The sequence below is a fragment of the Lissotriton vulgaris genome, chromosome 2_1 (assembly GCF_964263255.1).
Source record: "Lissotriton vulgaris chromosome 2_1, aLisVul1.2, whole genome shotgun sequence".
In the NCBI taxonomy this organism is placed as follows: domain Eukaryota; kingdom Metazoa; phylum Chordata; class Amphibia; order Caudata; family Salamandridae; genus Lissotriton; species Lissotriton vulgaris.
In genome coordinates this window covers 88,405,675-88,420,583 of record NC_141687.1, presented here as the reverse complement: position 1 = coordinate 88,420,583, position 14,909 = coordinate 88,405,675, and the positions used below count along the sequence as shown (strand labels likewise).

Genomic DNA, 14,909 nt, shown 5'->3' with positions numbered 1-14,909 from the left:
CCGTGGACAGCAGCCTTCAACGAATCCCAGACTATATTGCTAGGGGCTGTGCCTCTGTTAATATTCAAAAATTCAATAACCCAGGGCCTCATATGATCTAAATACGATGCTTCTAGCAACAACTTCCTCTCGAATGTCCATGGTCTAGGAATTCTAGCAGAGCCTGTCAAAAAGCAATGAATGGTCAATAAGTTATGGTCCGAGATAACTCTAGGGGACATAGAAATTGATGTGGTATCTGCTAGTTGATTTGAAAAAAAAAAGTAATCAAGCCGGACCATTTTTTTGTGAGGGGCAGAGAAATATGTGGTGCCATCTATATTCTTGCAGTGGTGAAACCAAAGATCAGTCATAAGATGTTCTTGAACTAGGCCTTGTAAAGCTCTATATACTCTGGGTTTCTGTCCTACATATCTCTGCCCCCCACCACATTGAAGTTTGCAGGTAGATTGATATTAAAGTCCCCACACAGGCATATGGGCTGGGGCCATAAAGCCAATTCAACATTTAAATGCACTAGTACCGCAGGATCATCCAGGTTGGAGCTATACACTGTACAAAGCGTCACGGGTGAATCATTAACCCGTAATTCAGCTATCGCCCATCTCCCCCCGGAGTCTTGACTAGATCTTATACAAGAGCCCAACCCACGTTTCATTAACATTGAAACACCTCGTATCATAGAGGACTGCTCTGAACATACTATTAAATCAAACCCAGGGATTTTAAGACATTCCCTCTTATTCCAGGGAACACGGGTTTCCTGCAGACACAACAATTCTAAATGCAGTGCTTGGATTATCCGTGCAAACAGAGCACGCTTTTTCCCATTATTTAAACCAGATACATTCCATTAGGCTATATTTACCTTAAATGACACCATTAAAAAACTTTAAAGAAAACATTAGAATTCTTCTTTGATTTAATCCATCATTGCCGTGACTACCGTAATAAAGAAAAGCTTTTTATTTGTAAATGTGCCCGACCCCAACCCTACCCTCCCACTCCACCCCAGGTCATCACTATGTTGATCTCTTCAGAGACTTTATTTTTTAAACAGCTGCATATGAGATCATTGTAAACCCAAATTGCGTATGCCAGGGGTTCCATGTATATATTGAACATGGTGGATAAGAGAGTCGATCCTTGTGGGACCCCGCATCCTATCTCATGTACCGTGGAACCAGTCAAGGATGATTTCACCATGAACACCCTATTTTCCATGAAGTCTTTAAACCATTTGGTGCCTAAACATTGATTCCCAACCCCTCAGTCTGCCTGACTACAATAGCATTTTCTACAATATTAAAAGAGGCAGGGAAGTCAATCACCACCAGTCCCACTTGATTATATGTATGTGAGTGAGTCTAGTGTAGTGTGTACCAAAGTGCCAGTTGCGGAGTGGGCCCGCTTGCCGCTGTGGGTCCAGAATGAAAAACTGTTTGAACACATCCTCTGTACTGTGATATTTGCTGCAATACTATCTTGCACACACATACACACACACCATACATTACACACATACATCAAGACAATACACATATTTCACACTCACATCACACCTATGCGTGTCTCATACACATACATATACACACACTTTCTATGGCATATCTTCACTCTTGTTACACCAATAAATACACCTTCATCCACCGCTCTTACCCACACATGCGCACCGTGGCAAACTCAACACACCCAAGCTCTTTCCAATTATTCACATTATTTAGTAAAATAAAACAGATCTCACTCACACTCATGAGCACACATACACAGTCACCTTCCCGTACACCAACTCCCACCAATGCTCACACTCACCTTTGCCTCCTACCCCGGAAAGCACATGATGGCACAGGCCACACTCCCTTTAAATCATTAAACACGTTTGCAAATTTTTGGAAACAATACACTTCTCACTTCTGTTACAAACACACGTCTCTTTCATACACACATTCTTCCAATTACCCCAGTATTGTAACTTTCATAGATTCACATGCTTAAATCCTTCCCCGTCATCATGATGGGCGGCCCGTTACCTTTAACATAGTAGTACCATGATAGGCATACACCAGAAAAGCCCTCTCAGTTTAGCCTATCATAGTTGTTATTAAAAAAGAGACCACATTTTTGCCTTAACCGATCAGAATGAATCACCCTCCGGAACACTCCTGCCGCATTGTTGGGACTCACTTTCAAGGTTTACTGAAAAACTACCTAAAGAGGATCGACAGGATTTTCAAGAGATCCTGCACGAAGAAGGCTGGCAGCGAACCAGGTCATAAACGCAACAGCTGATGCATTAGACAGCTCATGGCTATTTGTACGGCATCTGCGCTAGGTGATCCTCCTGGCTTAGACTCACAGGCTTAAAACCTGAGGCCCAACACAGAATTCTTAACCTTCCCTTCAATGGTACCTCTCTTTTTGGCTCGCATGCAGATGATGAGATGTCGAGAATGAAGTCAGAACTGGACGCCTTGAAGGCGGTCGATCTGGAGAAAACGTTGTTATCATCCTTATGACCGCCGCCAATACCAGCAAAGGGTAGAAACCCCTCCTTGGTCACCACAACAACATTGTGAGGGATCGCACTATCACCAGCAGCAACCTGGGTGAGGATGAGGGTCCTCTAGACAAGCAACTCCTTCGGCAAAACGACAGCACAAGCAGTGAGTTCTTGCTACCCCCAGCTCCATTACCCCCTTCGGTGGGGGGAAGAATAATTCTTCACTGGGACAAGTGGCACAAAATTACACAGAACAATTGGGTACTCAATATTGTGTGGAATGGGCACTCAATCAGATTCAAATCCCTACCACCAGCTATGCCCTCTCGGAGATCAGCAGTACATCAGCTAAAGCTACTTCGAGAGGAGGTCTCAATCTTGTTACAAAACACGCCATTGAAAAGGTTCCCTGGCTACAACATCGGCAGGAGATTTATTCCGGTAACTTCTTGGTTTCAAAGAAAGGACCAAACAAGGATTACAGACCTATACTCGATTTCAGACTCTTAAACAAGTTTGTTCTCAGAGAGAGATTCAGGATGTTGCATTACACCAAATTGTTCCACCAATTCATCAAGGAGGCTGAATGTGCTCCATAAACCTGCAGGATGCTTATTTTCACATCCCAATTTCTTAAAAGCACCGGAAGTTTTTACGATTCAAGGTAGAGTTAGTCTTTGAACTTCCAGTCCAAAGTCCTCCCTTTCAGACTCAAATCAGCTCCTCTTTGTCTATCCTTATCTAGACGACTGGCTGCTCAAGAGTGCCTCTCCCAGTCTCCTGCAGGAACATCTACAGTACTGCATTCAACTCTTAAATCAGATGGTTCTGTGCGTAAACTTCAAGAAATCTATTCTCAATCCAACTCAAATAACACTACTTGGGCGTGACCCTAGGCGCCGAAAATACAAGAGCATATTCTTTGGAGGAGAGACTATCATCAATACTCTGAAAATGCTGTACTTTCCTTCGCACACCTCATCCCATAGACAGACAGGTATCCTATGTGATGGGCTTGATGGCGTCTTGCATTTTCATTGTCCTGAATGCCAAACTACATATGAGACCGTTACAACAATCGCTAAAGGATCAGTGGTCATAAGTCTCCAACCACTGGGAGGATACCATAACCCTTCCTCACGCATTCCAAGTCTCAATAAGAAGGTGGATGCAGCGTTCTCATTTGCTGAAAGGAGTTCCATTCCACCAGGAAGTCCCCAAACAAACACTTGTTACAGATGCATCCCTCCAAGGTTTGTGGGGCTCACATGGGACCTCTACAGATTCAGGGGATGTTGTCGGAAAAGGAGAAAACCTACCACATCAACATGTTGGAACTAAGAGCGGCACATCTGGCTCCCAAAGCGTTCTTTCCCTCCATAAAGATTCACGCTCCCTGTTGGTTCAGATGGACAATACCACAACAATGTACTAACTGAACAAACAGGGAGGGACCAGATCCAGACCCCTGTCTCTGGAGGCTCAAACGATTTGGTAGAGGCTCTGGTAAGGAACATGTTCATATCCGCAATTCACCTCCCAGTTACCCTCAACATGCTCGCGGATGACCTAAGCCGAACTTCGTCGAAGCTCACAACTGCATGCTAAAAGACGTGGTAACACAAGACATTTTTCAGAGATGGGGTTACCCGGACATCAATCTATTTGCAGATGCGGAAAATGCAAAATGCCACATCTTCGCATCCAGGTACCCTCAACCAGGCTCCAGAGGGAATGCACTTTTGATCGATTGGTCAGAGAAAGTACTCTACGCTTTTCCACCAGTCGCTTTCATACCACTAGTGATCAATGATCTCTTGATCCAGGACAGAGATGATCCTGATCGCGCCAGAGTGGCCTCACCAGTGGTGGTACCAGGACCTTCTACATCTTTCCAAGATGCTACACGGGAGATTACCATGCCATACAGATCTGTTAACCAAGTTCAGAGGGAAGGTTTTTCATCCCAACCTTCCATCACTGAGATTGACAACATGGCTTCTGAGTTCCTCCAATATGGTCATATATGCTTCTTGCAGGACTGTATGCAGATTTTGAAGGAAGGGAGAAGACCTTCTACGAGAAAATCATACACTTTCAAATTGAAGCATTTCTATCTGTGGTGTACTGCCAAAGGACATAATCCCATTCTTAGCCATGAACAGGTTATTCTCTCAAAGCTTGTGTACTTGGCTAAAGCAGGTTTACAGTTTTCCTCTATTAGTACATAAGGCGGCAATTACAGCTTATAAAAAGTCACCTACTCATGTTTCTTTCTTTCAAATGCCAGTTGTTACAGACTTCCTGGAAGGGCTAAGAAAGGTACACCCACCAATTCGATCACCTTCCCCTCCCAGGGAAATTACTATAGTCCTCTCTAATTTAATGGGCCCCCCTTTGAACCCATTCACAAAGCCTCTCTGCAGCACCTATCTTGGAAGAATGCCTTCCTGGTGGCAATTACTTCTGCTTGCAGTGTGAGCAAGATTCAGGCCCTATGTTCCACAGAGCCTTATCTCGTTTTCCATGCTACTAGAGTGGGTATGAGAACACACCCGAGTTTCCTACCCAAAGTAATCTTGGAGTTTCATATCAACCAGTCAATCACTCTACTTACATTCTTTCCAAACCCTAACCCTCCCTCATTCACTTGATCTAAAAAGGGTTCTAAAATGTTACCTTGATAGAACAAAGGACATAAGAAAGTCGCCAGTCTTTTTGTGAACTAAGGTCCAATGAACACTGGTTCTCACACTTCTAAACAATCCATTGCTAGATGGATAGTATCATGTATCACTTTATCTGATCAGTTAGCTAACAAACAGCTCCCTGACAGGCCTAAGACTCATTCAATTGCCACAACTGCCCTTCTCAGGAATGTACCCATTCAAGAGATATGTAAGACGGCAACATGGCGCTCAGTTCACACCTTTGCTTGCCATTACGGCCTCGATTCTGATACCCAAGCGGAAGGCCGTTTCGGCCGAGCTTCCTTGAAGAATTTGTTTGGTTAAAATGCATATAGAGCAACGGAAGGTCACCACTAATGATCAAAACTACTTTAAGTCCAAATTCAAATTCAAATCGTCTTTATTCGATCATTGCAGTAGTAGATCATAAAAGATACATAAAACAACTTTAAAAGAAAAGTAGCATGAAGGGAACTATCGAGTACTTAACATATTTTTTTTTCCAACGATAAGTTCCTCCACAGGTCTTATACACTATATATAAGAGCTGTTTCCAGTGTCATAATATGGAAAAATCTTTATCAATAAAATAGAGAAACCTTGGTTCATAGAAGACATTTTCCTTGATTAAAAACAGTTTTAGGTAGAGGAATTCAGGCATTAAATATCATAAAATACATAGGCAGCGATAAATAAAAGAGTAAGATCGCAAGTCTATGAAAACAATTACCTCGATTTAAAAAAGAAAATTAATTAACTAGAAAATAGAAATAAGATGTAGTAAAATGCATAAACAGTGATAAGGGGATAGATCTTGGAGTCATGAATGAGTTGCAGGTCTTATCACCTTTATCCTCCCTAAAATAGCAAAGATTTTCTCCGGCGCAGTATGCTTTTCAAAAAGCAGCCAACTGCATAACATACATCATAATTATCTATCTGCTGCAGAAAAACGAGAGCCACTCTCCATTTGCTGAACTTATATCTTCGTAAGAGGGGCAGTAAATGTCTCTTCGTAAGGGTCAGCATCCAATCTGCTGACCAAGCAATCTTTTTTTATTTTTTTTAATGCAGACCGTTTTCCTTAAAGGAAAGCAGGATGTGTTTTAAAAATAAGAAAGTTTTCTTTTCATTTTTTAAGAGTAGGCAGTGGTCCATGGGACCACTACCTGCACATATAAAATGCTGTAACAAACATTCAGAAAGGGAAAGTGGTCCTTTGGGGAATAGGTTACCACCTACTTGAAGCATGTGGTAAAACGCAAATGTTTTGCGACCCCATTTCGGTCAAAAATTCCTACATACATGCAATTCAGTCGCCCTAAACACGCCCCTAACACGCCCCTACGTAATAGCAATCGCAAACCCATTTTGCGATTCAGTAATAGCTTACCAAAAACGAAATGGGGTTTGAGACATGTAAAAAGCCTTGATTGCATTCGCAAACGGGACGATTCTGAGAATCGGCCTATTTGCAAATGCAAAATAGCTTGATACTTTAGCAGAGTGGGGGAGCACTCATCAAAAGGACAAATACAAATGTCTGCTATTGCAAATTGCCCTAGTGGAAAACATAACAACCACCTGATACACTCTAAGCCAGGTCAATATTTTAGTTCACAGGCATGCTGGACCAAGAGCAGATAAGGAGCAACCCCAGCAGGGGTCTGAATCTCACAGTATTCTCTTACAGCTGGATTTACTGCTTCTAAACCTTCCCTTGCGGCCTGTTTATACTTGAGGAAACACTACCTGACCCAATCATTGTCCTTTTTCGTGATGGTCTCAGGTTTTTCAAATATATACTGACAGCCCAGGGCAGGGGTTGTATCTCTTATGCATTGTAACCAAGGGATTTTCAGCCCGGAGGTGCGAGAGAGGCAATCGCAAATAATTGATTTAGTTCGGCCTCCTTATTCAACCATATAGAGCCTCATAGTGCCAGTGGGGCTGGGTCAGTAAGATCTTGTTCATAAGCCTAGTTCCAGGTGTATAGGAAACTGTGGGGTCGATGGAGTCACCCCCAAACAAGAGCCTACAAACCCTATTTTCCTCCATCTGATTGGCACTAACATCTCTGCAGCCCAAGCCCCCGACCATAAGTGAGAGTGGGGAGGCAATTTTTCTTGTATATTTCTACAATTGGTGCAGTATGTTTTTTCCTATAGAAACTGCAAATCAAAAAGGAGCTCTGACTGTACACAGGAAGTGATTCAGTCTATTCCTGATGCAAGGGAACCAGGAGCAAGCATTGTCAAACACCTCTCCTAAGATACAGGAAGCAACTCACCCTTTCTGTTATTCTTTCCTCTATGTGTAATGTACAGGTTTTGGTATTCTTTGAGCCACATACCATAATAAAGGTCTTTGAAAATTCCTCCCCCGGTACAGTATGGGTTCAGATAGAGTATTGGAACCACAGAACAGTGTCTGTGGTTCCAAGACCCTTGTAGTTAAATATAGATTTGTAAAGAGCATCTCGATTCAGTTGGCATTTACGGACCTCTCAAGTGCCTTTGATACTGTTACTAGATCTAAATTATGGGACATTTTAGGGCCAGATGTATCAAAGGTGTTTACCCATTCTGTGCCTATGGTCAAATGTGATAATACATAAGGCCATTAGTGTCCTATTGAAGGTAAACTTTCTTGGAGAATTATTAACAGAATTCAAAGTTATTAGCAAAACTAAAAAAATAAAAAATTCAATGGATACTGACCTAACCATAACTACAATGTCGCTATGATCAAATCTGTAATATTCTCAATTTTTAAGCATGTCATACTATCTTCTAATTAACTGGTTAGCTATCTACACTGATGTTTTCTATTTTTATGCCACACAACTCTTTTAAATCTTTTTAAAAAAAAGTTAATGTCCACACCCAGCAAACATTCATTTTTGTTGTAACTTTTATATATATTAGAATGTATATGTTAGAAATAATACAGGGATGTGAATTATTATTTAAACCACAAAAAAGGATCTCATCTGAATGTATTTATGAAGCCTGGCGTTTCTATTCCAATTGATGTGGCTCACATGGTTGTTGGTGAAACAATATTACACAAGTTTGTGGTTGATTTCCTTTAATGAAAATTAAACTTCATTTATAAGAGGGCACAGCTGTTTCTTCTAACGGAGCGTATTGTTTAAAAAGCATCAAGTGGGTAATTAAGTAATATATGTGTTGATTGCTGAGTAGTTTTTCTGTCATTTGTTTAGAGATTTGAAAAACATTTCCTAAATTTTTGTCCGTTTTCTGATTGTGTTAATTTTGTAATATTAATTAAAAAAACTATCACAACTAAATTTAAGGATTACAAACACATAATTTTATACTGTATTATGCTTCTAAAAATGATTAAAGTAGTTAATCAGAAGCTAAAAACTCTTTACAGAATTGGGAGACCTTAAAAACGTAAAACAGTGTTTGCAGATAGCATTTCATTTAGTAACAGGAATTGTTCTTAAACGTTTGCAGTGCAACAATTCTGATTGTTCACATGCAAATAAAATATGAGATACCTTCTGGGTGGATGTATGACGGTACCACGCGTACTTTGACAACGCGTACCGTTACAACGCTACTTTTACCACGCAAGTCGTTACAACGACTTGCGTGGAGGGACGCTGGATAGTAAATTATTTAATTTACTATTCCAACTCCAGTCCCCGTGGACTCTAGGGAAAGGAGTTGGATAGTAAATTAAAGTATTTACTATCCTGGAGCGCCCCCTAGCGCATTTCGTTGTAACGACCTGCGTGGTAAAAGTAGCGTTCTAACGGTACCGCGTTGTAAAATATGCGTGGTAACCGTTGCATACCCTTCTGAGTACCAGTACTGCATATATTACATATTAATTTGGTTTAGCCATCACTTTATGTTTTTTTAAGTGTGCTTCTATCTATAATTCACACACTTGAAGTTAATATTTCTGTAAACTTCAAATCCCAATTCCAAATGACCATTCTTGAATACATCCTATCTCTGCATCTTCTGCTACAAAAGCAGAGTCTGGAAATGTTGCTACAATGATGACTCTCCATTGCAAAATTGTGTTTTTTTAAATCTCATTTAATTCCTTCTTCAATATCATTTTAGAAGAAAGAGCTAGCACCTCCTATTTGGATAATTGTATTCCTTCAATTAGAGGCACATGGTTCTATTATAGTGAAGACAGTTATACACGTCCTCTTCTAGCTCAAGTCAAATGTAATTATGCACTGAGCTGGATGAAGCTGCAGAAAGGGTGCACTCATATGTGAAAAGCTTGAAACTACATGCTGTTGGAGTTGCGATAAAGCTACAGTTTACATTGCAATAAAGCTATTTACCCATTTACCCAGGATCTCACGATTTTTGGGTGAAGTGAGGAAGCTGGGATTAGAATATATGGGGCAGATTTACAAGCCCCTTGCACCACTTTTGCGTCATTTTTCCCATGTTAAAAATGACGCAAAAGTGGGACAAGGAGCTTGTAAATTTGCCCCATGATGTACAATCTTTAGGTCACATCTGAGATGCAACTATCTGCGCCTCAACCAAAGGATGCTTTTATACTGTGATAAATAAACTGATCTGTTGCAATGCACATTTCTCCATGTTAGGGTTTGCTTCATGCTTAGAAATGAGGTAGGATTCCATCTGCAAATCTTCCTCCATGGCTGTGTATCGAGTGATAGAGGCCTGCGAAGGAGGGCAGACCAGCATCACTGCATGGGCATTATCAGCCCCCCAACCCTTGAAGGGACAGGTGCTTTAATCAAAATAAAAAAATGCATGATACAAAGGAGCACATGAGAGGGGTCATGTAGCCTGTGCTTCCCCCAATGCCCACATTCACAAAATGGAAGCTGTACCTCACAGATAGCTTTCACTCTAAGAATTGATGACTCCCTCTTTTGGAGGGCAATTAATGATTTTCAATTACCTTGCAATTTGATAATACGAGAGGGCACCCGTTTAATGCCCCCTTGTCCTGTCGAATCACAAGGAGTCGCAATATAAGCCTTACAAATCACAAATCTATTGGAAACTCATAGTGTACCTCTAGTATAGTGCGACTGAAGGATTTGCATTCGCAAAGCCTGCAACAGTGCACAGGGGGGGCTCTGCAAGTTCAAAACCCTCTTGTTAAGTCATGCCTGAGCTCTCAGGGTTCTAGGTCAGCAGTTCAGCTTCTAAATCACATCTTCGCTTTAATCCTACCTGAAGCTGAATCAAGGACATTACCTCTGGGGTGTATGTACAGCATCAGCCTGCACTCTCCTTGCTTCATGAGGATTCACGTTGGTTTTTCTAATTCCTACGACCCCCCTGGGCATTCTTCAACTATTTCAAAGCTCCCCTTTGTTGTTGAGAAGACAACAAAGAAGTACCCAATGGAAAATCTCAATTGAGCCCGCTTTGATTTGCTGTAGGAAGCTGATAGCATCACTGCATGCGTCTTGTCTTCTGACTAATGCTTTGTTTCCTTTCCAGACACCAATGACATGATTGAAATGCAGGGGTTTGGGGCCAGCGTGCTGTCATGGCAGCTCGCGGAATACTGTAGCCAAGGATCCTCCTGCCTGTCCTGCTCCACCGGAAGCTCCCCCTATGACCCTCCCAGCTGCTGCAGCTGTATACATGACAGGTAAGCCACACCTGGGCACCCCTATGACCCTCCCAGCTGCTGCAGCTGTATACATGACAGGTAAGCCACACCTGGGCACCCCTATGACCCTCCCAGCTGCTGCAGCTGTATACATGACAGGTAAGCCACACCTGGGCACCCCTTATCCCTCCCAGCTGCTGCAGCTGTATACACGACAGGTAAGCCAGACCTGGGCTCCCCCTATGACCCTTCCAGCTGCTGCAGCTGTATTCACGACAGGTAAACCACATCTGGGTATGCCTGAGAATACAACGGAATATGGATGGAGGCCGTCCTTGTGCACCATGATCCAACGTCCTCTCTCATTACCTTGGAAAGTGAGAGAACAAGCTTTTTAACACCGTTCTTCATAATGCAATGGTCTAGAGGTAGCAAATGAAACAGAAAATAATAAGAAACCATGGGCCAGATGTAGGTGGCCAAATACCAAGCGGTAACGCAGAAATATGCAGAATTTCTGCGTTACCGACCGGTATTTGGCTGAGAGCAATGTAGGTGAGTTTCAACCTACTTGCAAAATAGGGAATCGCAAAATTACGATTCCTTATTTTGCTCTTGAATTTAAGGAATCGGAATTAGCGATTCCTTAAATGCAATGTAAGTAGCACTAACAAAAGTGCACTTCAGCCTTATTCAAGTTGATGGTAAGTAGCGATTTCCTTTAAAAAAGCGCTTTTTTGCTTTTTTTAAAGTGCCATGAGGCACACATTCATGACCTTAGGGCATGTATGTGCACCATATGTGCACACATGCACATTTCAGGGGTGCAACAGGGTGTCCTTTGGAAACCCTGGCACCCTTGAAATAGCTCCTGCAATTTGCGATTCTGTAATACCGAATTGCAAATAGTGAATATCTTCCCATTCATTCCTATGGGCCTCCTAGCCCATAGGAATGAATGGCTAGGTATTCCTTAATAATGAATCTCAATTACCGATTCATCATTAAGGAATATTAAGGAATCGCTAATATTTTAGCAATTCCTACCTACATTCAATTTAGTGAGCCGCTAATAGCGATTCGGTAAAAATTGCTTTTAAGGACTCGCTAAATTGAATTTACCTACATCTGGCCCCATATTCCTTGTAGATCTTGGAGAACTTAGCATTGATAAGATAATTTAAGAACTTAGAAGAAAGAAAAATATTTAGATGGTAGTATTTAACTAAAATATATTCTCTCCGAGTTTAGGATAGCATACGCAAAGTAGCTGTTAGAGCTACTGTTATGGAAGAAACAAGCATCGGAGCCGCCTGTAATAATGTGCACTCCGGTCCATCGTTTTCTTGCACACTTTGCCACTTGAGACTTGTCAGAGACCAGCAAAGTGCAAATCAGACTTTGTTCTGCTCTAATAGGAACAGTCCAGCATAAACAGTCAGAGCAGTTTCCCTCTGACTGGAAACACACAAGTGACCCCCAACCAGTTTCAGACTTGTTGGACCTCATCTGTGAAATGGAGACTGAACCCTATGGCACAGCGAGTATACGGGACTCACTTCTGCAAAACCTGTCGCACCTGGTGCATCTATGATACAAAAACCAAAAGGTTATGGGTGGAATGCTTGAGTTAATCTCAGCCACTTGTCATTACTAGAGCTAAATTCCTTCACTTTCTAGTTGTTAATGTAAATGCCCTAAGTGCGACAGGTATGCCAGTCATGAGTTAAGTGCTCACTGAGATAAGGGATTAAAGGTGCATCATTATAGATGTGGCTTGGCCTGTTCGGGCTGGACTGTTCCAGTGGCGGTTGGTGACCGGCAAAAATGGTGTGGCGATTGTTATATATTTCACACACTAAGCTAATCAACACATTACATTCATGCATACAATTACTCATACAACGTCATAAACGGATACAAAAATACATACAAAGAAACTTTTAAAAATTAAAAAAAGAAAAGAAACTTACCTTAGTCTGCATCACGTCTAGTCCCTGGCTCCGGACTCCTCTGAATGGAAGGTTCCACAGCTCCCACAGCTCCTTATCCAATCCAGACGTTGCTCTCACGGTGTTAAGCAGCATGAGTGAAGTGTCTGGATTGGCTGCCTCAGTTCTCCAAAAGGCACTGAGGCGTGTGCCCACTATCCAATCTAGTTGTCTGAGACACCTGGGTTGGAGAGTTTGAATTACACATGTCGGTTTGACCATAGCATGTTAGCCGGCCAAACCGACGTGCAATTAATACTGAAAGAGTCACTTGTTGTTGCCCATCAGCAGCAATGACGCACTGGCCCACCATGCCCTCTCCATTCGGCAGAAAGCTGGAAAAATAAAATGGTAATAAAACCCTTTCATCAGCCTTCTTTCCCCAGTTTTTTGCGCAGCAGTGTTTGGGGTTGGGGGGCTGGCCTCCTCTGCTCACACAGCGGAACTGCCGCTGGACTGTTCTTATTAGAGCAGGTCCAAGGCTGATGTGCAGATGGCTACTAGAGTCATGCGGTGGACAAAAATGATTTACTGTGATGTACCCCCAAGCGTTTAGCGGTCCTTAAGAATTTTGCAAGCACTCCACACATCACATTTTATTGTTTTAATTGTAGTTTCTGGTTTGCACACCGCATGATATTAAACCCTAAAGATGGCTGGATCAAGGCAGAAGTCACAACCTGCCTTCAAAACAGAGGGACCCACCAACACGCTATGCTTAGGACATATATTTGGACCAGCTAGCAGCTAAGACAGACAACTCGACCCCATGAAGGATGTCTGGTTACCTCCAGGAAACACAGTTTAATAGTTTGTGCCCCCATTGGGCACTTTTCAGGCACTAACAGCCAGGGGTTCTTGCAATGGACACATATGAAGTTTGGTCCCTCAATGAGGATCCAGTAAGTTCAGCATGGTGCCTGACTGTACCTGGTATTAATCCAGCAGACTTTTGTGCCAATGAGGATATCATAGTCTGTAGTATGTGTCCTATAACTCCTGAGTAACTTCGAAGCTATGTTCTGTATACCTTTCTCATCTGCTCTTCATGTCTGCTTAAAACATCAATAAAGAACCACTTGTAAATAAAAATGCTGCCTCAAGGTAATAAGAGGCTCAATTAGACTGACACAAGATTGCTACTCACCTGATTACAACATGCTTTTCCCCATTGGTGCAACAGTGATGCAGCCTTTCTCAAACATATCATAGGAATTCCATGAATGGGCATCCACCAGGATAAATGCAGAAAAATATTTGGGAGCATTAGTCGACATGTAAAGATACAGCTGGGCTTTTCTTTACCAGATTAATTACCTGTTACTGATGGATACTTCTAAATGCAAATTCCCCACCTTAAAATAAACACCAGGAACTTAGCAATACTCAGCGCCAAGGGAGCCACTCACAATTTAGGTATGGTATTGCACCCCTTGCCAAAGCACTCCCTCTCCCCTTTTTGGGGAAGGATCCAGTATGTAGGCCTTGGAGTCTCAGAGACCCCTCTGAGAGTCCACTGCTTAAAGGGAGCCTCCCGCAACTGAGATACGGAACTGATACCACCTCCCGTGGTAACACAGCTTACTGGACTTTGGACGTTGCTTTGACTTGTCTACCGGTCTTCGTCCCCGTCGCCCTTCACCTCCTCTTTCCATGCGGTGTCCTTCACCCTCCCCTCCTCTTTCCCTCCTTCATTACTTGTCTACTCCCCAGCTCCTTCCCCCTCCCCTGGATCTTTCCCCTTGCCTGCTTTCCCCTTACGTATTTGTGCTTATTTTTTATATCTACCTTACAAGTAACTATGTTGCCATGCTCTAATAACTGTGTAACCTTTGTAACGATGTAGACTGTACCTATGATCTGATGCTCATGTAAAGCACTCTGATACCTCCAGGTCTAGCCAGAGCTATATAAAACCTTTAAAATAAATCAGTTCCTTTCTTTCCATGCCTTTAAACGCGAATCTGAGGCTCCACTCCCACTTACCTCACCCTTCCACCACCTCCTAAAATCCAATGTGTAAGGAAAACAATGTTTTCCAATGAAAACATTGGAGTGAGGAGTTGGCCTAACTTCTAGGGCGGTCAACCTCGAATCTGGGGAACTGGGTTCTAGTCTCAGCAATGA

The 14,909-nt window shown here is 42.3% G+C and overlaps 1 protein-coding gene across 1 annotated transcript in view; it reads left to right on the top strand.

Annotated features, from left to right (window-relative positions):
- Positions 1–14,909, top strand: part of SGSM2 (small G protein signaling modulator 2) — a 986,511-nt gene that overhangs the window by 791,978 nt on the left and 179,624 nt on the right. Inside the window, exon 12 of the mRNA XM_086954507.1 lies at positions 10,677–10,830. Within this exon, the coding sequence (XP_086810633.1) occupies positions 10,677–10,830 (154 nt within the window). The remainder of the gene's footprint in view (positions 1–10,676; positions 10,831–14,909) is intronic.